The sequence below is a fragment of the Octopus sinensis genome, linkage group LG18 (genome assembly GCF_006345805.1).
Source record: "Octopus sinensis linkage group LG18, ASM634580v1, whole genome shotgun sequence".
NCBI lineage: Eukaryota > Metazoa > Mollusca > Cephalopoda > Octopoda > Octopodidae > Octopus > Octopus sinensis.
In genome coordinates this window covers 30783408-30809659 of record NC_043014.1, presented here as the reverse complement: position 1 = coordinate 30809659, position 26252 = coordinate 30783408, and the positions used below count along the sequence as shown (strand labels likewise).

At 35.7% G+C, this 26252-nt stretch overlaps 1 protein-coding gene and 1 long non-coding RNA gene across 4 annotated transcripts in view; both read right to left on the bottom strand.

Annotated features, from left to right (window-relative positions):
• Positions 1 to 3429: 3429 nt before the first annotated feature.
• On the bottom strand, positions 3430 to 15717 carry LOC118766958. Of its 2 annotated transcripts, none has more exons than XR_005002873.1 (2): positions 13549 to 15717; positions 3430 to 4254 (listed from the first exon to the last, which is right to left on the bottom strand). It is a non-coding gene; the product is annotated as an uncharacterized LOC118766958 (long non-coding RNA). The 2 variants fall into 2 exon arrangements; XR_005002872.1 differs by lacking the exon at positions 3430 to 4254 and adding an exon at positions 10419 to 10939.
• Positions 15718 to 16051: 334 nt separating this feature from the next.
• LOC115221304 (nicastrin) overlaps positions 16052 to 26252 on the bottom strand; it is a 70276-nt gene continuing 60075 nt past the window's right edge. Inside the window, exons 15-16 of one of the 2 annotated variants that reach the window (XM_029791463.2) lie at positions 19980 to 20155; positions 16052 to 16676 (exon numbers count right to left, since the gene is read on the bottom strand). In XM_029791463.2, the coding sequence (XP_029647323.1) occupies positions 20033 to 20155 (123 nt within the window). In that variant the 3' untranslated portion in view covers positions 16052 to 16676; positions 19980 to 20032. The remainder of the gene's footprint in view (positions 16677 to 19979; positions 20156 to 26252) is intronic. The other variant, XM_029791464.2, reaches the window with a different exon arrangement.

Sequence of the window (26252 nt, the reverse complement as noted above, 5' to 3'; positions counted from 1 at the left end):
AATAATAATGGTTTCTGATTTAGGCACAAGGCCAACAGTTTTGAGCAATGGGGTTTTCACACCATCAACCCCAGTACTTGACTGGTACTTTATTTCATCAACCATAGAAGGATGAAAGGGACAGTCAGCCTTAGTATTACTTGAACTCTGAATGTAAAGGGCTGTTGCTAAATACTTCAACAAGAGCCACTTAAGTCTTTATCTATTAAACAAAAGAACAGATGCTTTAGCTTCAGTCTGCAATTGTGCAATAACTTTTAGATAACTGAAAACAAATAGAAACAATCTTATATGATCTGTGCAATGATACACAAAGAAGCTAATATATAAGTGTTTGTGTATCCATATATATATATATATATATATATATAAATACACACACATACATGTACATGCTTTCTTGGCAAACAGAAAGCTACCAGTAAACAACTTGCAAGACAAAAATAGCAATACCATCAGTTGGCACATATCCATTGTGTAATAGTTGTCATGTATGTTACAGTGTGAAGGCAGATACGAAGTTAATTCACCCCATAAATGAAATGGAGCACATCCTATTTGACTAGGGCAGAGCAAGGCAGACATGCAGGCAGGTTTGGTAACCAGTGTGTGTATGAGCTAGGAAATGTTTTCACATTTCTGCATTTGTGGAATGGGGTTGCTGGTATTGATATTGTGGAACTGTTGCTCAGGTTCTATTTACATATCTGTTCATTATAGATATGCATTGCTGAGAAGATAAATTCATTAATCTTGGCACTGTAAGAAACCACCAAACTACACACACAAACCAATAAAAGAACCTCTATACGGTTGCTCAACCTATGGAAATAGTAGCCTAATCTCCCTCAAATCACACCCCTAATGCTGTCTTAAATAAAAGAATTTGAACTCAGTGTGGCACCTGAGTAGATTGGTAGATGGAAACTGAAGGAAGCCCATCATATATATGTGTTTTTGTGTCTGTGTTTGTCCCCACCACCACTTGACAACTGATGTTGGTTTGTTTATGTCCCCATAATTTAGTGGTTCAGCAAAAGGAGACTGATAGAATAAGTACCAGGCTTTAAAAAATTAAGTACTGGGGTCAATTCATTTGACTAAAAATTCTTCAAGACAGTGCCCCAGCATGGCCACAGTCTGTTGACTGAAACAGATATGAGATATCGAGGACATTTTCTAACATACACTTCCTGTTTTAAGAGAGGTTTGATTTGAGGGTAACTTGGTTGCTAATTCTAGCAAGTCAATCATACAGAGATTGCCTTGTGAGCTTGTGGATCAAGATTGTGTACCAGTTTTAATCTATGTATGAGGATTCTAGTGTGAAGCAATATTAAATTTAAGGAAGCTGTTGTCCTTGCCATATATAAGGATTAATGATGAAAGATTTTCCAGTCTTGAGTGCACAATATGTCTTATGCTGTGGATTACCCCTAAGGGGAAAAAAGAAGAGGATGTAGAATAAAAAGGAACAGATTGGCTCTGATATATCATAATATTAAAAATTAACCAATTAAAAATGCTTATAAACTGGAGAGCCCCATATTTATTTTTTAAAATATTCTATCATTATAGGTGCCTGTGTTGTAAGGAGTTTGCTTCCAACCACATGGTTCCAGGATCAGTCCCACTGCATGTAGCATTGGGAAAGTGTCATCTACCATAGCCACAGAGTGTACAAAATTTTGTGAGTAGACAACAACTCAAAGTAGTCTTATTGTGCATATATGTGTCTTTGGGTTTGTAGTTATCCCCCACCACCCCTTGACAACCAGTGTTGGTTCGTTTACATCCCTGTAACAGTGACTCAGGTTTAGAGATCAATAGAGTAAGCACTGGACTTGATTCATTCAGCTAAATCCCTTCATGGTGGTACCCCAGCTTGGTCACAGTTCAATGACTGAAAGAAGTAGAAGATAAAAGATTTAACAGATAAAAGACTTATTGTTAATCATTCAGAAATATTATTCATTTTAAAAACCACTCCCACCTGCAGTTTTTGTTTTTCAAAATTTTCAGTTAGTTGATTAAATTAGAGTTATCTCCCTTACTTTAGATCAGTGGTTCTCAAGATATGGGATCCACAATAGTATTTTAAGGGCCCCTGAAAAAATTCTGCTTTAGAGGTATGAGAATAACCCACATTGCACAACCCAAGAATTGGCAGAAAGCCTCAACCTATCAAAATCCGTCGTTCAAGAGCACCTGGTAAAGCTTGGGTACACAAATCACTACAATGTTTGGGTACCACATGAGTTGAGTGAGAAGAACTTTTTGGATCGCATTTCCATTTGTGATTCGCTTTATAAACGGAATGAAAACGCGCCTTTTTTAAAGCAAATTGTGACAGGTGATGAGATTTGAATAACTACCGAAATGTTCAGAGAAAGCGATCCTGGAGTAAGCAACATGAGCCACCCCAAAAGCGGGTCTTCACCCTAAAAATGTCTTGCTTTGTGTCTGGTGGGATTGGAAAGGAATTCTGTACTATGAGCTTCTCCTAAGTAAACACACAATTAATTCTGAGATAATACTGCACACAACTGGACGAGTTAAAAGCAGCAATTCAAGAGGAACGTACAGAATTGGCCAACAGGAAGGGTATTGTTTTCGAACATGATAATGCAAGACAGCACATTTCTTTGGGAACCAGACAAAAATTGCTGCAGCTCAGTTGGGATGTGTTACCCCACCCTCCATATTCACCAGATATTGCTCCTTGGGATTTCCACTTATTCAGGTCTCTGCAGAATAGTCTTAATGGTAAAAATTTTAATTCCTTTGATGCCGTAAAAAGATACCTTGATGAATTCTTTGCCATGAAACCACCTCAATTCTGGGAAGAGGGTATTTTCAAGTTAAAAGAAAGATGGAGACACATTGTGCAACAAAATGGTTTATATTTGGTTGATTAAAAATGTAATGGCAAGTATTTATTGACCTTTTTCTTTCCTTTAAAAATCGACACAAACTTTCCAGACAACCCACTACTTTCTTTTTTTAAGCCCGGTACTTAGTCTCTTTTGCCAAACTGCTCAGTTATAGGTATGTAAACACACTAACGCTGGTTGCCAAACAGACACAATAACACACATACAGATATATATATATATATATCTTTCAGCTTCTGTCTACCAAATCCGAGGCTATAGTAAAAGATACTTGCCTAAGGTTTCACACAGTTGGATTGAGCCTGGAATAATATGGTTGGAGAGTAAGCTTCTTACCACACAGCCATGCTTGCACTATTGTATGTATGTATGTATATATATATATATATATACATGCATACTCACAAACCGCATTGGTATTGCCTGTACATCTATCATGTATCAAATGACAGTCAAAGTGTGTGACTACACCCCTGATACCAAAAGGTTAATGAAATTTCAAGAAAAAAAATTAAATTGATTCAACTCAAAGTCATATGGTACACATTTTTAAAATTTTATTTTTCCTTGCAAAAATTATCAGAATTTGTTTATTCAATCATCATCAAAAATTTAAACATCAGGAAAGAAATAAATTAAAAAATCATTTGCACACCTCAACTGAAGTAGTAAAACATCACAGTTAAAATCACTCAGCATGCACGTATACACATAGCCAAAGATACACATACACATGAGTTCATTCACTCTCTAACATACACATACTGTACAACTTTCATCGGATTCATTAAGAGCCTTTAAGCATTCATGAAGTTTTATGCAAAAAAACAAACAAAAAAAATCAAACATAATAATAAAATAAAATCATTGGAAAGCATGAAATATTACATGAAATCAAAAGTTAAAAAATGTGAAATCAAGGGTTATATTTCCCATCACCCTACTTTAAGATTGGGTCAGTTTCTGCCAACTGGCAAAATGTTCATGCTACAAAAGCATGTCTCAATGTCTGTACATTTGCAATTAAAACATGTATGTACAAGTATATGTTAATTAATATATAGACGTGTTTTAATATACCACTACCCAATTCAGCTTCATATGAAAGAGAAAAAAAACAGTAAAAGAAAACAAAAACTATGTATATTTGTAGGGGTTAAAAAGAAAAGTGAATTTTCATGAAATAACTGGATAAAATTAAAATTGTTTTGTTTCAAATTTGTATGAAAAAAACCTCAATGTTTTAGTTTTTTTCTTTTAAGGGAGAAAAACAAAGTATAAGTAATGGTAATGAAAAAAAAATCTAAATTTAAATGTTTTAGAATTGCCATACAATATATATGTATATATATATATATATCTAATTGACAACTTATGTACATATATATCAAAGTAATTCCTACCCTATCCCAAATCATATAAAATTTATTGTGCATGTGTTCACTAAATGCCGGGAGGTAAAAAAGAAACAGAGATATATACATTAGTGAAAGCGTGGGGAAATTTTGTTCTACTTAGCACAAGTAGAGAGAGAGGTAAAAAAAATTTAAAAGGGGGGGGGGCGTTGATATAGAATAAAATTGAGAAAACTAATGAGATTGAAACAGAGAAACAGGACAACTGTATTTTTATTGTTGCTTTAAATTTAAATTATACAGTATGTAGATACAGAAGTATTTTTCCTGACTTGACTACATTTTCTTAAAAATTTGTTTCTCTCACTCTCTCTTTTTCAGTATACTTTGATATGGTTTATTCATTAAAAAAACAAAGTAATTGGGGAGAGGAATACAGAAATATGAGTCAGTAACAGTAACTCTTGATCAGTGGTTCTCAAATCTTATTTCTCTTTATGGCACACTAGAGATCAAATAAAAAATTATTGGTACACTGTGCATTGAAAATTTTTTTTTAAATTAGTTTAAAATTTAGAAAAAGAGAAGTAAACTCTTTTGTATTATTAATCATACTTTTGTATAAGAAAATTATCAATAACTCCTTTTACTACAAGACACTCAAGCATTAAGATGGATTTTCTAAAGCCTTAAATTTAATTTTTGGAAATCTGTGGCATACTTAAATATACATTAAGACAAATTAGTGCATCATTTGAGAACCACTGTTCTAGATAGTTGCCTGACCATGTGAAAATAGCAGCTAAATCTCTTACTGGGTCGTTGTAAACAGTCTCCTGACACTACCAATTTCCACTAATCCCCAAATTAACCTTATGAGGAAGAGAGGAATTATTGTACCCATAAACCATATAGGTTCCACATGGGTAGAAGGATAATACAGTTGGTTATGAAACAAACACAGGTTCCACAGATGAAGAGCTCTACCCTTTAGCCTATGTAGGGCTTAAGAGTTGGTTTGGCATTAGTGTTAATTGAACATAGTAAAGTTGGTATATCACAAAGTGCTGAGTCCTACATCTCTGTTAAAGCTATTGAAGAATGAGTGTAGCATTGGCTGAATGTAAATAGTTTCTTTGACAAGGAGTTCCACAACTCAAGGGTTGTGCTTTATATATAGTATAATCCGTTTTATGAACTGAAAGACATAACTTGGGTTGATGTGTGAAGACAGGACCACCTGGGCAAAAGAAAACCAAACCCAGCAGTATCTGGTGCAATGTTTTACTATCAGTATGAGTAGAGCTCAACTTTGTTTTTCATTCATTAGTACCAGTAATACACACTGAAATACTTATTGGAGATTTCAGTAAGTTTGGTAAGAAGAATAAAGAGTCCTCCATTTCCAGCTTTGCTCTTTGTCTCAGAGTGAAGAAGAAAGTGAAAGTAGGTGTTGTTGCTTGTGCTATAGGTAAATAACTCTCTACTTCACAAAAATTAATTTTGTGCAAGTTAAATTAAATTAACATATAATTTGACAAAGAAGAAACGAGTTTCACGCAAGAAAGAATAATTTCAGAGTTACTGAAACAGAAAGGACAGTAATATATTTAAGTTGCAGTTTTAATAATACTTGAATAGAAAAGCATAGGCCTGAAAGTAGTTTCACAGTATGGACAAGTTGTGTCCATAGCCTGCATAATCTTCCAAAGTGGAAGGATGAGTGTGATTGAGAAAAGTATCTTATTGAAAGTGCTTGAAGATTAACTCCTTTGTTACCAAATTTCTGTTGAAATGCACCACCTTTGTTTTAATTAATTAAAAAAAATATTGAACAATTCACTAAAATAACTGTCATTATTCAACTAGTATTTGGAACATAAATTCACACGAAATTTTGATTATTTACAAACAAAAAGCTTGTATCATAGAACCAGGGGCTGTCCCAGGTGGGTTGGTATTAAAAGGGTTAATATTTCATAGAAAAAGAAATAAGCCAAGATCAAATGTAATTAGGTATCTCCTATGAATACTTGACTACATTTAATCCTTGCAGGAGTTGAAGTATTGGACAACTCATTAACCATCATCATTTAACATCCGCTTTCCATGCTGGCATGGGTTAGACGGTTTGACTGGAACTGGTAGCCAGAGAGTTGCACCAATTTCCAGTCTGATGTGGCATGGTTTCTACAGCTAGATGCCCTTCCTAATGCCAACCACTCCGACAATGTAACAAGTGCTTCTTACATGACACTAGTAATGGCCATGACTAAAATTTCATGGGTGCCATTTACAAGACACTCACAACAGTTATGACTACAGTTTCGCTTGGCTTGACGAGTCTTCTCAAGCACAACATATCGTCCTGGTCTCGGTCACTTGTCATCACCTCAGTGAGGCTCAACATTAGAAGATCATACTTCACCACCTCATCCCTCACCTTTTTTTTTTTGTTTTTGCTTTTTTGAGAACTGGTTATGTTGTAGATAGCCGCTGATTCAGAGAATTTTTTTTAAAGGAAAAACATGGATCAGTTTTTGTTATGCTGCTAATCACTCAGTTACACAGAAGGAGTGTGACCATTTGTATTTTTGTCAATGAGAGAGAGAGAGAGAGAGAGCTGACGTGCCTCAGAATACAATTCAATGGATGTAGTAAAATTTGAACTTATGATGATGTGGTTGGTTACCCAAGAAAGAATCCTCCCAGCTAAGTACAGCGCAATTAATCAATGAAATATGATTGATAGTTTATCTATAATGACACAATGCAAAATTATCTGACCAAGTGCCTCCCAAGGAATTATGCCCAAAGATGAAGCAATATATATATGTGTGTGTGTGTGTGTTGATTGAAGTCATGCTGGGTTCAAAATAGTGAACTAAACAGCTCAATCAAAGACACAGTATACCAAAGTGAATAACAATAAGATTACAATAGTGATAGAATAAATGAAACCAATTTATTAAGCAAATCATTTCTAAGATGTTTTTGTTTTTTTATAATACAAAAGGAAAAAAAAATTATATACAAAAATAATAAAGATTATAATAATAATTTTTTTATTAATTAAGCATGATATTTTAAAAAGGAACAAAGGAAAATAAGGAATGTGATGTGTTTAGTGAGACAATGCTTGCAGCTGGTTTTGAACTCCTGGTTCATTATCCAAGAGTTTTAACATCTTAATTACTCAGGCAGAACAATTTATTTTTGCATAAAGATTGATAATTTGAAAGGGATGTGAAATGAGGTAAAAATGACACATTTACAGCTTTCCCAATAAAATTTAGTGAAATGTGGTTAGCAGCAGCTATAACAATGTTTGATTTAGGCACAAAGCCACCCATTTCAAGGGGAAAGGGACAATTAGTCAATACCATCAAAGCCCCCTACCTCTTCCCAGTATTTGATTGGTACATTATTCTATCAGCCTGCCACCCTAGTAATATTAATTCTTTCAATCATAGGCACAAAGCTTGAAAATTTGGGAGCGAGGGCTAGTCAATTACATCAACCCCACTGCTCAACTGGTATTTATTTTATCAACCCCAAATGAATGAAAGGCAAAATTGACCTGAGCAGAATTTGAACTCAGAATGTAAAGATGGACAAAATGCCACTAAGCATTTTGCCCAGCATGCTAACGATTCTGCCAATTCACTGCCTTAGTAGTAGTAATAATAATAATGGTTTCAAATTTTGGCACAAGGCCAGCAATTTCAGGAGAGGGGGTAAGTTGATAACATCAACTCCATATGAATGAAAGATAAAGTAAACCTTAATGGAATTTGAACTCAGAACATGAAGACAGACAAAATGCTAAGCAGTTTGTCCAGCATGCTAAAGATTCTGCCAGTTCACCACCTTAGTAATAATAATAATAATAATAATCCTGTCTACTAAAGGCAGAAGGCCTGAAATTTTGGGGGAGGGAATTAGTCAATTACATCGACCCCAGCATTTCACTAATGCTTAATTTATCAACCTTGAAAGGATGAAAGGCAAAGTTGACTTCAACAGAATTTGAACTCAGAACATAAAGACAAACGAAATGCCACTAAGCATTTTTCCTAGCAAGCTAATGATTCTGCCAGCTTGTCAACATAGTAATAATAATCTCTAACATAGGTTTTAAAAAATCCACAATTGGGGGTAGAACAGGGTGAGAATGAATTGAAACTCAGAATTATATCCCCTCCACTCACTCATGTACTCCATGCTTGGCTGGCACTTATTTCATTAATCTAGGAAGAATGAAAGGCTAAGATGACAATGACAGAATTCAAACACAGAATGTAAAGGGATTTTTTTTTTTTTTCTCTTTTACTTGTTTCAGTCATTTGACGGCGGCCATGCTGGAGCACCGCCTTTAATCGAGCAATTCGACCCCGGGACTTATTCTTTGTAAGCCTAGTACTTATTCTATCGGTCTCTCTTGCCGAACCGCTAAGTAACGGGGACATAAACACACCAGCATCGGTTGTCAAGCCATACTAGGGGGACAAACACAGACACACAAACGCATATATATATATATATACATATATACGACAGGCTTCTTTTCAGTTTCCATCTACCAAATCCACTCACAAGGCTTTGGTCAGCCTGAGGCTATAGTAGAAGGCACTTGCCCAAGGTGCCATGCAGTGGGACTGAACCCGGAACCATGTGGTTAGTAGACAAGCTACTTACCACACAGCCACTCCTGCGGAGTAATTACTAAAAGATATTTTGTCCATTGCCTGTATCAATCCTGCCAACCCATTGCTCAGATGATGAGATAATAATGTTTCTACTGTAAGCACAAGGCTAGATGATGATGATGATAATAACAATAATAAGGGGGATAGTTAATTACATTGACCCCAGTGTTTCACTGGTACTTATTTCATCGATCCCGAAAGGATGAAAGGCAAAATCGATCTCAATGGAATTTGAACTCAGAACATAGCAATAGGCAAAACACCACTAAGCATTTTGTCCAGCATGCTAACAATTCTGCCAGCTCACCACCTTAAATAATAATAATTCAGTTGAAATTTAAGGACAGTGAACCCTGCAGAGACAGCATTGAAACATTTACAGCAACAGGATTAGAAAATAAAGAAGTTTTAATTTCCATCCCACCCCCCAAGTAAAAATTAGCATGTTTCTTCTGGATTTTTAACAAAATACATCTTTCACTTGGCAAATGACGATGACTTGATTATGAGGTTTTAAAAAAATGTTCTTTATTAAGAATGAAGTCTTCAAAAGTTAAAGAGAGTTGGTAACAGCAACTTAAGCACATTAAGTGCTGCTAGGGATTGGAAAAGAAAAAAAAAAAAAGACTAAGCTATTTAGTGAAAGCTTTCTGCCACATCAGACTACTCACCATGACAGCAAGAGAGCTTCCCTGAGGCCACACAACTTGCTAATATTGGACAATGAAGTCCTAGATATAAATAAAAATGGGATGATCTGGACAGAAAAGCTTGTTCAATCTGAGAAGTGGGAGTTGGTTGGTGATGGTGATCCACATGACCACAAACGTGAGTGGAGCGCGATTCCTGGATTAACTCTTTTGCATTTATACTGGCTATAGGACGTATGGCCTAGTGGTCAGGGTGTTGCACTCATAATTGTGGAAACATGGTTTCAGTCCCTAGATTAGGTTGTGTTGACTTCATCTCACATTGCTCTGCAATCACTTCAACACCATTCACCTGTACAGGAAATGTTGATTTGAAGGAGAGAGTGAGCTAATGTACAACATATACATTTATTTGATCACTATAAATTAATTGTGAAGGTCACTTGGCAAAAGCTGAACACTAATGCGTCGTCTTTGACGGGAGAGTCCATCATCCAGCCCAAATATTCAAACCAGCCAGATGAGGCCTCTCACATCTACCCTACAATGTCATTCTAAAAATAAACAGTCACATCATCAAAATCTCAAAGCTACAAGATAATGTATGATTAATAAAGGGTTAAATTGACCCCAGTACTTGACAGGTACTTTATTTTATCAACCACCACCAGAAGGAAGGATGAAAGGCAAAGCTGACTTCAGTGAGATATGAAATCAAAATGTAAAGCAATTAAATTAAATACTGAAAAGGTATTTTGTCCAGCATTAATGATTCTGCTAAAATCACTAATTAATAAATATTTATAACTCTTTTTTTTTTACCTGGTTAAAAAATGCCTGAGAAGAGAAAAAGAAACAAGGTGTGAAATGCCAAAACAGTTTTGTTATAATTAACTAAAGGTGTTCACACCAACACAACAAATAATCTTTTGGATATTCTTGTTACTACATGTGTCAGAGTAATTGTTTTATCATCTACTTTTCCATGCTTGCAGTGGGTCAGAATGAATCCACTGAGGCAGATTTTCTACAGCCAGATGCACTTCCTGTCACCAAACCTCACCTATTTCCAAGCAAAATAGTATTTCCTCCTGGCCAGACATTTTCAAAAACTGGAAACAAAATAACACCTCTTATATGATGCTGACACAAACACATGCGCCAGGTTTCTTTCAGTTTCCACATATCAAATCCACTGATAATGTTTGAATTGGCCCAGGGCTTACAGTACAAGACACTTGCCTAAGGTGCCACAAAATGGGCTGGGAGGTAGACTTCTTCATCATACAACCATATGCTATGTGATTGCATATATATATATATATATATTTCTTTATTTCCATAGGGGGCTAAACATAGAGGGGAAAAAGAAGGACAGAGGGATTAAGTCAATTACATCGACCTCAGTGCGTAACTGGTACTTATATATACACACACACATATATATATGCATATATATATATATATATATATATTATATATATATATATATTGAATGACAATATGAGTCTTCAAAGACAGTTGCTCCCATAAGTACCAAAATAAAATTTGGGATTTATGGAGGGTCAAAGTTGGGAACACATACAAGGAAAACGAATGAAAACTAACATGGAGGGTCGTTAGACCAGAATGAGGATAAAATAGCAAAAGCTGGAGGAATATTTTCTTTGACAAGAGAAAAGATAGAAGAGAGAGATAGGATATGTCTAGTCCTTAAAGAAAAGAAAGATGATCACATGAGGAAAAGAAAGATGGACGATGGTCACATATGAGCAACGAGAGAGAGAAACGGAGAAAGGGGGAGAGAGACATAGAAAATGGAATTAGAGAAAGGATATGTGTATTCCTTTCAAGCAAATGCTTCATGTCACTTCAATAAATGTACAAAGCAAATTACTATATTCAAACAAATAAATTCTACTGTATATATTGAATAGTGTTTCTCCTCTTTGTACATCGAAACACATACATCAACATCATCATCACAATCATCCATTGTATGTCTGCTCTCTATGCTGGTATTGGCTGAACAGTTCAACAAATCACAGGACCATGTCTTGCTCTATTGTCTCTGTTTTGGCATGGTTTCTATAGCTGGATGGCCTTCCTAACACCAACCATTTTATAAGGGGTACTAGATGCTTCTTTCATGTCAACACATCTGGTGAAGTTTAACATGTAAATTTGACTTATAATGAGTAAAGATCCCCATCACACAAGAGGGAAAGAGAGAGCAGAAGAAAGGGTGGTGAATTTAGGTGAGGTGCTGAGAGAAAAAGGTTATTACAGTAAGAATATATAAATAGAGAGATTAACAGAGAGTATTAGGGAAGGGATGTGTGTGTGTATAATGTACATATTTGTGTGACTCAATACACACACACTCATATATAGACTAGACAGAACTATTTATATACAAGATTTTGTGAGAAAGAATTGTTTCAGAATGTACTGAGTCTAAAGGAAAATAAATCTATCTCTTATCTACTGACAGAAATAAAATTTTAAATCTCAAAAAAAAAATATTGTTTTAATCCAAATATAATTATTTTTTGAGAAAACAGTATCAACAATGTACAAACAACAGTAGTCTTTGCACCTCAAAGCAGGTTCATCTCATGCCACTTCCACCTAGGCACTCCCAACTCACTTGCCTTCCTTAATCTTATCACAAGTTTGTCTAATCCACTACAGACCCACACTAAAATACTACACTCCTCCTTTCCTCCCATGAAAGTTAGCCCTCTAAAATTACAAATCTGTCCAACCCACATCTGAGCGATGAAAACAGACAGTACAGATTTGTTCAATCATTGATTCCCTGCATTTACAATGATGACATGAATATATCTGTGCATACTTGAGTAGAGTAAATACCACAAAGTATTTTCAATTAAATGTTCAAGTTTATCATTGTTCTCAGTGATACTTATATCTTTCATCAATCTTATAAAAGCGAACCTGATTTCTGTCTGTCTGCAATAACAGGAGGAGAAAAAGTTGTTGAAAGCGAGCGATTGTGAGTGTGTGTGTGTAAAAGATACATAAATAGGTAGTGTTGTCACCATGGTTAACTAACAAGTTTTGATTAAAAACGCAGGAATTTTAAGCACGAGTCTGTCAATACAATGCAACACAAATTTCAAAAAAGACTATATATATAATACACATAGTTGTTTTTTTTTGGGGGGGGGGGGTGAGTGTGTGTTTCTGTGTGTCTTTCAACATATAGACAACACAACACAGACTTTCACTATGAACAATTGACGAAGATACAGGCATGATCAATAAATATTTTTACTGGCAGCATACTGAGGGATAATGATCCAGTATACACAGAAAGACCTCATCATCATCTTTATGTCTGCATTTTCAACAGGCTGGATTAGACTTGGTGCAGCGGTATTCTACACTTAGATATCCTTCCAATTATTGCAAACCTTCACTTGTTTTCAAGAAAAGTACTTTATCCCCATGGATACACACACACAGACTTCTGCACAGTTCTAACAAATTCTGAGGTTAAAGCAGAACAGAAGACACTTCCCATAACTTCATTAACATAAGTTATTCTTGTATAACAATGTTGAGTTAACAGTTCAATGCTGAACAGAAATGAGAACTTATGAACAATCAGTGGTAGTGGTGGTGGTGTGTGGGATGGGATATTAAACTGAGTCCTGTGTCTCTCCCTTAGTCTGAATCTGAAGCAGGAACAGATTCAGAAACCAATATATAACCAAATGTCTGAATCATCAAGGCATTATTGAATTTTTTTTTTTGCAAATCAATATGAACCTTCCCCCAATAGAAATAGCAGCCAAATCTTCCCAACTGTGCACTACTATTTAAAGATATATATATATATATATATATATATATATATATACACACACACACACACACACACACACACACACACACACACACACACACATACATATAGGAAGAGCACATTTAACAAATGTAGTCGTAGGTAGCCTGTCTGAAAAAAAGAAGACAGGATAATAATGGTGGTTGGAATGTCTTTATTTGATCAACAGTTGTGTTCATATCAGGGCTAAACAACAAGTTATTAATCTTCTCCACCAAAACACTCTCCCCCACTTTTAATGTTTTGCAGAAGCCTGCACTTTCATCAGGAACAAGCAATACAGGACCCAAATCTAGTAGTAGTTTGAAAGGAATCAAAGCAGTTGCAGAAACAGAATGTGGTGAGGAACAAGAATTTAGACGATTCCAGTGGTGCTGATCATGGGGAGAGATCTGTTAAGGACAGTGAAATGAAGTGAGAAGATGAAAATAACGCGCAAGGAAAATCTCAGTTGTGGAAGAAAAAACTGGAAGAGGATGAAAACAAAAGAAGCTGAAGAGGAGAATATGTTTTTATTATCATTTGAGTTAATAAAAAGAAACAAGTAGAGCTGGTCTTCTGATTAATGTGAATTCAATACCTGGTGTGTGTGTGTTTATATAAATATATATATATACACATACAGACACACACACATATAATATATTACAGATGTATACGTGTGTGTGTGTGTGTATGTATGTATATATATATATATATATACATGATAGATATGTAACTTAGGACAACTGGGAGCTTCTGTGTAAGTCACAAACAGAATTTGTGAGTGGGAGTTCCAGCCTGAGAAAAATGTAACATGGAGATACTTCAGATACTGCCATAAAAGCTAAAGGACTGACCTAGATTCGGAGAAAATGGGAAGCAAGAAATCATATCAGGTAGCTAAAGATAGCAAAGAAAGAAGATGAAAGAGGTGTTCTGAATTGCAAAGAAGTGTTTTAGTATGAAACAAGAGGTCATTGGGGAAAAGTGTGTATGGAAAGAAAATGACACTTATTGTGACTGACACCAAGAAGAAAGGGGCACAATGAGATCACTGACTGAACAGAATGAGAGAGGCTCTACTCCAGGAAAATCCGAAGCAGCTGTTCAAGTTGACACCAGCATGGTCAAAAGTGCAATTGAGGACACGAAGGCAGTGAAAGTAGCGATACCATCAAAGGTAGCTAGTGAGATACTGAAAATATCCAGTGAAGTTGGACATGTGCTAATCACTTGTGTAGTCAATCAGGTAGTACAAGGATGAGTCATGCCTAAAGACTGGTGTAGCACTATCATCAACAAGAACAAAGGCAAAGGAAATGCCGCAGAAAGAAATAACTACAGAGTCATCAAGGTGATGAACCTGGTAGTAAAAGTAACAGAAAGGATTATAGTACAAGTGACAAGAAAGACAAGTTGCTTAGATGAGAGGCAGTTTGGAGCATCGTGTTCTGTAGTCAGGTCATCGCTAAAAGAACTAGGTGAAGGCAAGTGGATGGTGTGAGTGATGTAAAGAGATGCTGCCAACAAAATTAAAGTTAGTAATGAGTTAAGTGAAAAATCTTGCAGATAAGCATTCATCAAGATTTGGTTCTTAGCTCACTACTGTTTCTAATTGTTGGCCAGCCAATTCACAGAACTTTAGACTGTCTATCCAAGGGAATTTCTGAATGATCTAGTTCGCGTAGCTGATCAAATGAAAATTATGAAAAATATTCCAAACATGGAAGCAAGAATCTAGAGGCTTCAAAATAAACCTTTCAAAGACAAAAGTTCTAGTTGGCACATCAAGCATGGTCACCTCTCTAATGGGAAGCGGCCTTGTTCAATATGCAGAAAAGAAGTTAAGTAGTAACTCTGCACAGTGTATCAAATATAAACTTCCAGAGTACAACAAATGCAGTGGGATCACAAACAGGTAGACAGAGAAGCAAAGACTCCATATATAGCAGATGCATGAGTAGTGAACATTAAGGTCACCTATGAAATGGATTCCTTTAAATTCTTGAAAGACTCCATAGCTATGAACTACAAGTTGATAGCTTCCATTAAGTAGGTGACATAATGGTAGAGGATGATATTCCAAAAGCATAGACACCAGAATAAGGATGAGGTTAAACCAGTTCAGGAAGCTACTGATTTTGCTTGCAACAAAGGGATTCACTAACCTGGAAAACAGTTGACAAAGTGTGATGTTGCATGGTAGCAAAACATGGACACTGAACGTGGAATATGTGAAAAGGAATGAAATGAAACAAGTATGGACGTGCAATGTTATGTGCATGAAAAGAACATAAATGAGCTATCAAGAGTATAAGAGGATTCAGATGTTGTGTACAAGAAAGAAAACACTTGTTATGGGCATTTGATGCATATGGAGGGTGCTAGTTAGGTAAAAAAAAAAGTGCAAGCAACCTGAGTGGAAGGAGACAATGGAAGGGGAAAAACCAAGGAAGACACAGAAGCAGTGAAAGCTGATCTCAAGATGTCAAACAATTGCAATAACTGGTGAGATGGTGTACTGGAGAAGACCCACCCAACCCATGCAAGCTTGGATATAGAATGGTAGTGATACTGCTAACATCAGTGCACATAAATATGAACAAATATTTTATATACTCCTTATTATTAAGTAGACAACCTACATGGAAAAGTTGAAATTATAACATCCACATTTGTTATTGGAAACATATACACAAAATGTCTGCGTGTGAATGTGTGTGTGTGGGGGGTGCGTATGTATATATAAATGTGTGTATGTGTGAGGGGCATATGTATATATAAATATATGTGTGTATGTGTGTGTATTTAGAGAGGAGGGGAATGAAAAGATGATAGTTTAGTAGAAAGAAGAAAAAAATCATTATCAATTCTTGATGTTGAAACTGGTTCATGGTTCTTTGGTCCCTCGTGTGAGAAATTTCTTCTTTGTTCTTTTGCTTCATTTGCCTTACCAAAACAAAATTGAAAGGAAAGCAAGAAGTATTCTGTGCTAACAAATAGATTGACATAAGCTTTGCCATATTGGCTTACTAGAAGTGTAGTTTAGTTTTTTTAAAGTTAAATTAGATAAAGTTAGTTTAGATTCAGGTTCAAGCTAGTTAGTAGTGTTTGTGAGCAGTCTGAAAAATAATATCTGCTTTCTCTACTAACACATAGACCACAACGAAAGAGACCACAAAGATGATGATACCCAGTAACAAAATGAGAGTCTGCAATAGAAAGAAGAAAAACAATAAATGTTTAATAAAAAAAAACAACAACAAAGATTATGAAAAAATACATGTAACATTGCTTATGAAGATAACTGATGTCAAAGGATATTAATTACAACTGAAATAATGTTAGTTTTTGAGAAATTGGAGCAGTCATAATGTCTTTTCTAAGAAGCCATCATCACTGATGTCATCTGTTTTGCTTCCTGTATTGATCAAAATTAAATCAACTTGTTTGAGAATGAATGAACAAATACATAGAAATTATGTTGAATTGTGCCATGCTGCTACGTATGATGAAACTTTTCAACAATTCATAATAGACAATACTATTAAGAAATAAATGAAAAGTGAATAATATAGGTTTTTGTTCATAAATGTCTTAACCATTTAGCATTTAAACAAGTCACATCCAGCCAAAATATTTCACCTGTTTTATATTCAGACTAGCCAGATCTAGCCTTTTACACTAACCCTGTAATATCATTCTAAAGATTAACCGTTACCTTGTCAAAATCTCAAAGGTACAAGATAATGCATGATTAATTCAAATCAATGTGAATAAATAAGAATTACTTTTGACAGAATGTGAATGTTAAAGGGTTAAATGAGGGTTCTCCGATGTGATTTGAGTTGGTATGTAGGATCATCCAAAATCTTATTCTTGCATGGACATAAAAAAACATAAGATAAATAAAGGAAGGACTAAACATCAAATGGTAAACAACAACAATGGCCTGCAGCTGTAAAACGCCAATTGAAATCCATTAGAAACCCCAACAATGATTTTCCTACAGAGATCAATCTACAAATGTTTAAAATGAGCTTCATCTGTATCAATCTCATCTGTTAATGACTATGAACACAACCATTCCTTCTTTTACAGCTACATTTAACAGCTCTTTGATCATGTACACAAAGGGTTAAATTCAAATTAATGTCATTAAAAAGGAAATGTTTTCTTTCTCTTTTCAAACAATGAAAATAAAGTATCAGTTGTGTCTTTCAACTGTAAAAAAAGTGTTCATTTCTGCAATGGTTACAATGAATTTATGGTAGTGAATTTTGAGAAGTTAACAGTCAAGTCTGAACAAGCTTGAATCCATGTACCCAATTTAAATTCCTACGTGCAATAGTCTCACATCACACAGTCTTTAAATTACAAACCTACTCCACTTCGTTTAATTTTTTCTTTTACAGTAATACTGTTGGTGTCACAGAGAGGGAGAGGTAAGAGGTGGAAAAGGAGGATAAATACATTGTGAAAATTTTTCAAAACAAATACACAGAAACATGAAATACAGAGCAAGGATGTCCAACATATACACACACTAATCTTCATTTTCTTGAATATGTGAATAAAAGACATTTCTAAAAAAGACTACTTTTAAGTAACTTGATTTACAAAATGTACATAAATTTCTCTTTGTCTAAGTACAACAAAGATTTTATGTAGATAAAAAAAAAATGAGATGTTCAGGCCTTTTCTTGAGGCTCCTTAGGCAACATAAGCACAATGATGTTAACCAACAGTCCATTGTGGCTTTCTCAGCTAACACTCAATTTCAAGCACGAGACATGGAGTCAAGTTAATAAACTTTGGGGCTCAAGGAAACTTATGGTGATTTGTGCTCGTTTGAACAGGTTTGATAATTATTTAGATGACAAGTATATAGAAATATTGGGGATTGTTTAACCCCAGGTTTGCTTTGACTGAGCAGGCCTATGATTAAAGATGATTCAGCTGTGAGCAAATAATCGCTTCTCAGACATAATGTATCTAGGATTACATTATCCAATGTGTCTTACATTTTTAAGATAGCAGGGTTTTGATTTGAAGGATACTTTGTTGTTCTTTCTAGCAAGTTAAGCAAATCTCATAAGAAGTCTTCTTGTTATATTATTGTTTTGATCCTAATCCAGTAGACTAATGAGCAAAGTGTTCCAGATATAACCATCCATTTCTTTTTCAGCCCAAGTGCATATAAGACTGCACTGTCTAATGTCTTTCCTTTTCCAAAATGATTAAGAAATAGTGCATGACTTAAGGATATTTGCCTGCTATTTCTAGTAGACTGAGTGACCATGTAGAAGCTCTCTTGTTGGATTATATTGGGTGTACATGTACAGTTAAGTGTTTGCATTGTAGTACTAAGCACCTACTGGTAACATTACACACACACACACACACACACATGGATACATGCATATACACACACACACATATATAAACACACACATTCATATAGACACACATACATACACACAAAGACAAACATATATAAAGACAAAAATAAGAAAATGCTTTGAGAACTTTATCATAGTTAAAGAAAGAAATCATATTTTTATCTAAATAAGCTACCAGTTTCATTTACTTTAAATAGACGATTTAGTCATACTAAAATAAAAGAGAAAGTAAACTGAAACAAATTAAATTAATCTTCATCACTATCAGTTGAAGAAATTCATGTATTTTTCTTATAAAAATCATATGGTGTTTCTTCTCTTTCTGACTGTTGCTGGACACTAGTTAGCTACTACCACAGCTGTCTACTTACCTAGCAACAATAAAAAATTTAAAAAATACAATACAGTGTGACTTTTATAAGAAAATCATGTGAACTTTCACAACTGATATTTGTCGTCTTCATCACCATCATCATTTAACATCCAGGATAGCTGCAAGACTGTATTGAGCTCCACTGAATAATTTGACACAGTTTTTATGGCTGGATGCTCTTCCTAACAATTAATTTAACCATTAGCATTCACATTATTCTGTCAAGACCAATGTTTATTCATTCACATTGTTTCAAATTAATCATGCATCGTCTTGTAGCTTTGAGATTTCAATGAGGTAACTTAATTTTATTGCAGGGTTGGCATGAGAGGCTGGATCTGACCAGTTGAGCTTAAAACAGGTAAACTATTTTGGCTGGATATAGCTGACTTAAATACTAAAGGGTTAATTTAGTTTATTTCAATTTAATTTTCCTTTTATTTCAGCATGACTAAATCATTTTTTAAAACAATTGAAACCAGTAGCTTATTTAAATAAAAATGTAAATAACTTCTTACCTTTTCCTATAATAAAGTTTTTTTTTTCTTTTTAATATAAATTTACTTGTGTGAAAGCCCTAAAGTATGATCTATCCCACCCACATACATTTGACAATAAATTAGACAAATAAAAGCAGCAGCAGCGACAATAGCAGCAGCAGCATCAACATCAACATTAAGAACAGAATCGCTGACAATGCTAAGGTGGATGTGCACAGAGGTAAGTTGAAGAATACATGCCTATGCAAATATGAGTAGAAGAGAACAAGCCTATTTGGGAAATTGCAGGTTATTTAGCCATCATGAGCAGGGAAAGCTGATGTGGTAGGGAAGATGACTTCTGCCCGGTTGTTTAGGAAATAGACGATCACCATTGACAGGCACAGGATAAGCACACCCAAAAACAGTGTTACTGCCTGGAAGAAAAACATAAGCCAACAAAAATAATGAAAAAATTGACAATAATGATAACAATAATAATAATGGCAATGCAAGCATATTGTTTTACTTCTTTTGACAATATAAAAAAAAAGTCTTTTTTTTTTCTTAATAAAATCAAAAATAGAAAAGCTGAAATAAAACAGCATTTGGTGGTTCAAGCTTATATGTCACTTGTATAAATGACACACATCATCATTTAACATCCGCTTTTCCATGCTTGCATGAGTCAGACAAAGTTTGTTGAAGCAGATTTTCTATGACCAAATACCCTTGATGTCACCAACTTTTACCTGTTTCCAGTTAAAGTAATACTTCCTCATGGCCAGACATGATTTTCATGGCAGATTGGAAATAAGCAACATCACTTGTATGGTGATGATGCTTGTTTACAACAATCACATGAAGTCGAAACAAATGTACACACAAACATATTTATGGGTGCCCAGTTTCATGGTTAAAATGTCTTATATGCTTGTTATGGTAGAGTGTACAAAATCATTAGGGTTTTGGTGTGTAGTTTAAAGGATATTTATCTATTTCTAGCAAATGAAGTGACCCTGTAGAAGTCCCCTTGTCAGTTCATTTTGAGGGTGTATGTGTCATGTAATTTAATGCCATTTACTTTGCATATGAAAAAGGCATCTTAGATTCTACACTTCAAACACAAGTGTGTTGCACACATATAAACTGGTGGTTTAAATAAAATGATGGCTACTAATTTAATCTAATAGCCTCACTAATTACAGTGTAATTTCAAACTCCACTGTTTTAATAAATAGTCTTATCAATTTTTTTATCTTTCTTCCCCTACACAATGTCCTCTGCCTATTTCTATCAGGGATCAATCGCTTGACCATATTAAAACAGGCTAGAACCAGCTATAACACTAAATGCTCTAAAAGTATTCTCATCAATAACATGTAACCAAAACTGACCAATGGAAACTAAGAAGGATCATGATAATATTCTGTAGACTTAACATATTTATTCATAGCCTCCAAAACCAATGTATAAAGGAGGGAAATTCAGAACAGCAATGAAGGGAATTATCAACTTGGAATGAATATACATATGAAGAAGTGCTGAAAAGTTCTGGCTTTAATGGTATCATGAAAAGCCTGGTTGGAGGCCTAACCTTCCAAGTTCTTTTACAGGGCTTAGAAAAACTGATGGGCTGCTGCAATAAGTATGTGAATCTTCTAGGGCAGTGGTTCCCAAAGTGGGTGGTATTGCCTCCTTGGGGGCAGTGGAAAGTTCCAAGGGGGCATTGAAGAAAAGTGGGGCAATAATGGGGGAGTGATTCCTGTAAAAATAACAAAATAATGGGCTCATTAGGTTAATTTTCATTTGTGAAATACAGTTGCTTTGAATTTGCTTCAGAAAGAGGTCTATGTTTGTGATGGTTAGATGGGTGAGGGCACTAGGAATGTGGCCTGGATGTCAAAGGGATGGCAGCCCAAAAAAGTTTGGGAACCACTGTTCTAGGGGAATATGATGAATAAAATAATTAACTGAGCCTGTATTTTCTTTTATCCAAAGATAAAATACGAGGGGGTGCTAAAAAGCACCCCCCTCGTATTTATACTCAAGTATTTCTTGTCCTGTTTCTATACTCAAATGAATACAGATGGACAAATGTTAAGTGCTAAACAAAGCATTCTTCATTTGGATGTGATTAGAGCGAAGAATATTTATATCATCATCACTTCCATGGTCAGTTTTCCATGGACTCATGGGTCAGATTGAATTTGTTAAGTCAGATTTTCTATGGTTGGATGCTATCTCTGTTGCCAACCCTCACCTTCTTTCCAGACAAGGTAAAAGTTCCCTGCAACTAGACATGTCTTCACTGAAGAGTGGAAACAAAGGAGAATTGTTATATATGATGATGTAACTTGCTTACAACTACCATGAACCATCAAGACAAGGAGATGCACACACAGACATGTGTGAGCATATATATATATATATATATATATATATATATCATCATCATCATCATTTAACGTCCGTTTTCCATGCTAGCATGGGTTGGACGATTTTGACTGAGGGCTGGCAACCAGATGGCTGCACCAGGCTCCAGTCTTGATCTGGCAGAGTTTCTACAGCTGGATGCCCTTCCTAACGCCAACCACTCCAAGAGTGTAGTGGGTGCTTTTTACATGCCACCTGCATGGGGGCCAGTCAGGCGGTACTGGCAATGACCTCACTCTTGCTTCAATCTACTGAGCTGAAAAACAAGTAAGATTTAGTGTTGTTGCAGCCCTTTCCCCTTCCATCTGCCATATCCTGAAGGTTCTGCCAGATTAACAGCAGGAGAGTTGACAGGATGTGTATGTGCATTTATTTATGACAACATGAGGACCTACAACAATTAGCGAAAAGTACAAACAAATGGAAGAAATGGAAAATATATACATAGAATGTCACTAAATTCTCATCAGTTATCATCCAAAGGATCATAATAAATTTCACAACTGATACTTTTGACTGATGAAAATTTGGTGACATTCTGTGTGTGTATTTTCCATTTGTTTGTACTTCTATATAATTTTTGAACATATTATTTAATGTAACACCAAGTGCTTTATTTTGTAACCATTCTGTGAATATATATATATATATATAGTGAGATAGAGATAGATAGATAAGTTGATTTGGAGAGCATTTGTTACATGAATAGAAACAATTTTAGTAAATGTAAAAACAATAACAATGAAACCAATTAAGCAGTAACACAATTGTAAACAATACAAACAGTTTCATGAAATCAACTTCAAAACATAATTTCAAAGCAAATGTTAAAGCAAACATAGTATTCTTAAAATGATACATGCATATATACATAGACAAATAGACACACAAACAACATATATATATGTAAATATATATCGCTTTGATTACACGCGATCCATAAAGAGTTGAGGCATATAAAAATGAAGCATGCCACAAATTAGTTAGGCAGAATGATGCAAAACAGACAGTTCAGTAATCCATTATCATAGCACAGAATGCATCCAAAAAATCCAACAATGAATGGAAACTTAGATGTGGCTTAATAAAATAATAATAAACAGACAAATGGGTTATCTGGTATTGCTACAGTTGTTTCATTAAGAGTCTTTATTATGACATAAGCATAGTACAGTGAGCTATGCAGCATGCACAACTTTCATAAGATTACATAATATGTTATGCAACTCTCAACTCATCAGGCTAACCAAATAGCGCAGTAACAGTGATTAATCAACACACTATCAACTTCTTTATTTGGTTTGCCTGATGAGTTAAGAGTTGAGTAGCATGTAATCGCATGGATGCTGTGCTTACAGCATACCTGTACTATGCTTACATCACAACAAAGACTCTTAACAGAGCAACTGTAGCAATACCACATAATCCATTCATCTGTTTTTCTTATATAATCATCATTTTAATGACCACTTTTCCATACTTGTAAGAGTTGAATGAACTTTGTTAAGGCAGATTTACTATGGCCAAATGACATTCCTGTCATAAAAAATGTCTTCCAAGCAAGGCGATATTTCGCTCCAAGTTCAGACCTGTTTTTAGACATATCACTGCTTATATGACAGTGAAACTCATTTAGAATCACATGATGTCCAGACAATGTTACACACACACCCATAAATAGATATAGATATATATGTATACAGAGTGTAGTGAATAAATTGTCATCTAAATTACACAAAAATGGAAATAGCACTGACATCTCATTTTAACATATATTTACCAAAATTACATAAAAATATCCTGAAATTCTAAAGAATAAATTTATTCCATAAAAGTGTCATTGGCTTCAACCACGGCCTCCAGGCAACTTCGGAATCTCTTGCAACTCTTTTAGACGGTCTCCTTGTTTAAGTTGGTGAATGCTGCCCTAATACTTGCCTTCAGTTCATCTATAGTGTGTTACAAGGAGTTTTGTTGGTGTCTCGCTCAACTGTGCCCCACACATAATAATCAAGGGGATTGCAGTCTGGGGAGTTAAGCGACCAGATATTAGGAGTGATGTAGTCACAGAAATTGTGTGATAGCCGTGACTAGGTTCTCTTGCTTGTGTGGCATGATGCAGAGTCCTGTTGCCAGACATAGGATGTTCGAGCAGCTGTCCACTTCACCCAGGGCAGCACTACCTCTTCCAGGCACTTGATGTAGGCCTCTCTGTTGAGTATGAGGCAGTGTAGGAAGACAAATGGCGGCATAATATCACCATCACTTGTGATCACACCAAGCACCATGATGTTGATAAGATGCTTGATTTTTATTATGCTTGGTACATGTCCTCGGATTCTACTGTCCTCAAATTCACACCCAAACACTCTAGAATGTTCGTACTGGAGCATCCGGCACAAATGCCAAGCAGTACAGCCTGTCCTTTCCAAATTTCAAGCAGAGTGAATTGCATCGTGGTGCTGTTTTTTGTACAAATGATGCTCCACTGACCCTACTATACAGTGTAGTTAACAGAATCAAAAGCAAACAGGGAGAAGGGGAGATAATAAAGTAGTGGTGATCCCAAAACAAAAGTGCGCATGCGTGCATGTGTATAAGAGAGTTTGTATGTGCGTGTGGAAGTGGGCTGGTGATCTTTACGTGTGTGTGTGTGTGTGTGTGTGTGTGTGTAGGTGTGAAAATGTGGGTCAGTGCTGATGTGTGTGGTGGTGTGTTGTGTGGTTTGGTGGTGTAAGGAGTAGTGGTGTGTGGTGTGGTGTGATGGTGTAGAGAGGGGGGGAGGCGAGAGGGGGAAAGAAAGGGCGGGCTGTGGGTTAAGCTAATTGGCCCTTGTGCAGGTGTTATGTAAAAGCACCCACTACACTCTCGGAGTGGTTGGCGTTAGGAAGGGCATCTAACTGTAGAAACTTTGCCAGATCAGACTGATCATGGTGCAGCCTCTGGCTCACTAGTCCTCAGTCAAACCATCCAAACCATGGCAGCATGGAAAATGGATGTTAAACGATGATGATGATATATACATACATACATTATATATATATATATATATATATATATATATATATATATATTATATATATATATATATACACATACATATATACATACATGAAACTGGGGATTGACGAATGGTTAATAAGGGCTGTACATGCCCTATACAGTGATGCTGTCAGTAGGTTTAGGATTGGAAATGAGTATAGTGAAGAATTCCGGGTAGAAGTAGGGGTCCACAAACGATCAACCCTCAGCCCCCTCTTATTCATCATAGTCCTCCAGGCAATAACTGAAGAATTGAAGACAGGTTGACCCTGGGAGCTCCTCTATGCTGGTGATCTGGCCTTCATAGCAGAATTACTACCAGAACTAGAGAAGAAATTTCAGGTTTGGAAGCAAGGTTTAGAATCAAAGGTCCTTAGAGTTAATGTTGCAAAGACCAAAGTTCTAGTAAGTAGGAAAGCAAACACATCACACATCCCTTCAGGTAGGTGGCCCTGCTTGATCTGTAGAAAAGGTGTAGGTAGAAATTCCATATGATGTACCCAGTGTAAGCTATGGACACAAAAGAGGTGCAGCAAAATCAAAGGAAGATTAACCGGGAAGATAGCTTTCATGTGAAGCAAATGCACAGGGCAATAAACACCACAGATGCTCAGAAAACAGACTACATCACATGCCAGGGGGAGAAACTAGAAGTAGTTGATAGCTTCCGCTACCTAGGTGACCAGGTCTGTAGTGGAGGTGGATGCTCAAAGAGTGTTACCACTAGAATAAGAATAGCCTGGGCAAAGTTCAGAAAGCTTCTACCCCTACTGGTGACAAAGGGCCTATCGCTCAGAGTGAAAGGTAGATTGTATGATGCATGTGTGCAAACTGCCATGCTTCACAGCAGTGAAACATAGGCCATGACTGCTGAAGGCTTGAAAGAAATGGAGCTAGCATGATCCACTGGATGTGTAATGTCAGTGTACACATACGATAGGGTGTAAGCGCCCTGAGAGAAATGTTAGACATAAGAAGCATCAGATGTGGTGTGCAAGAGACATGTTTGCATTGGTATGGTCATGAACTGTGGATGGACGAGGAGAGATGGTTGAA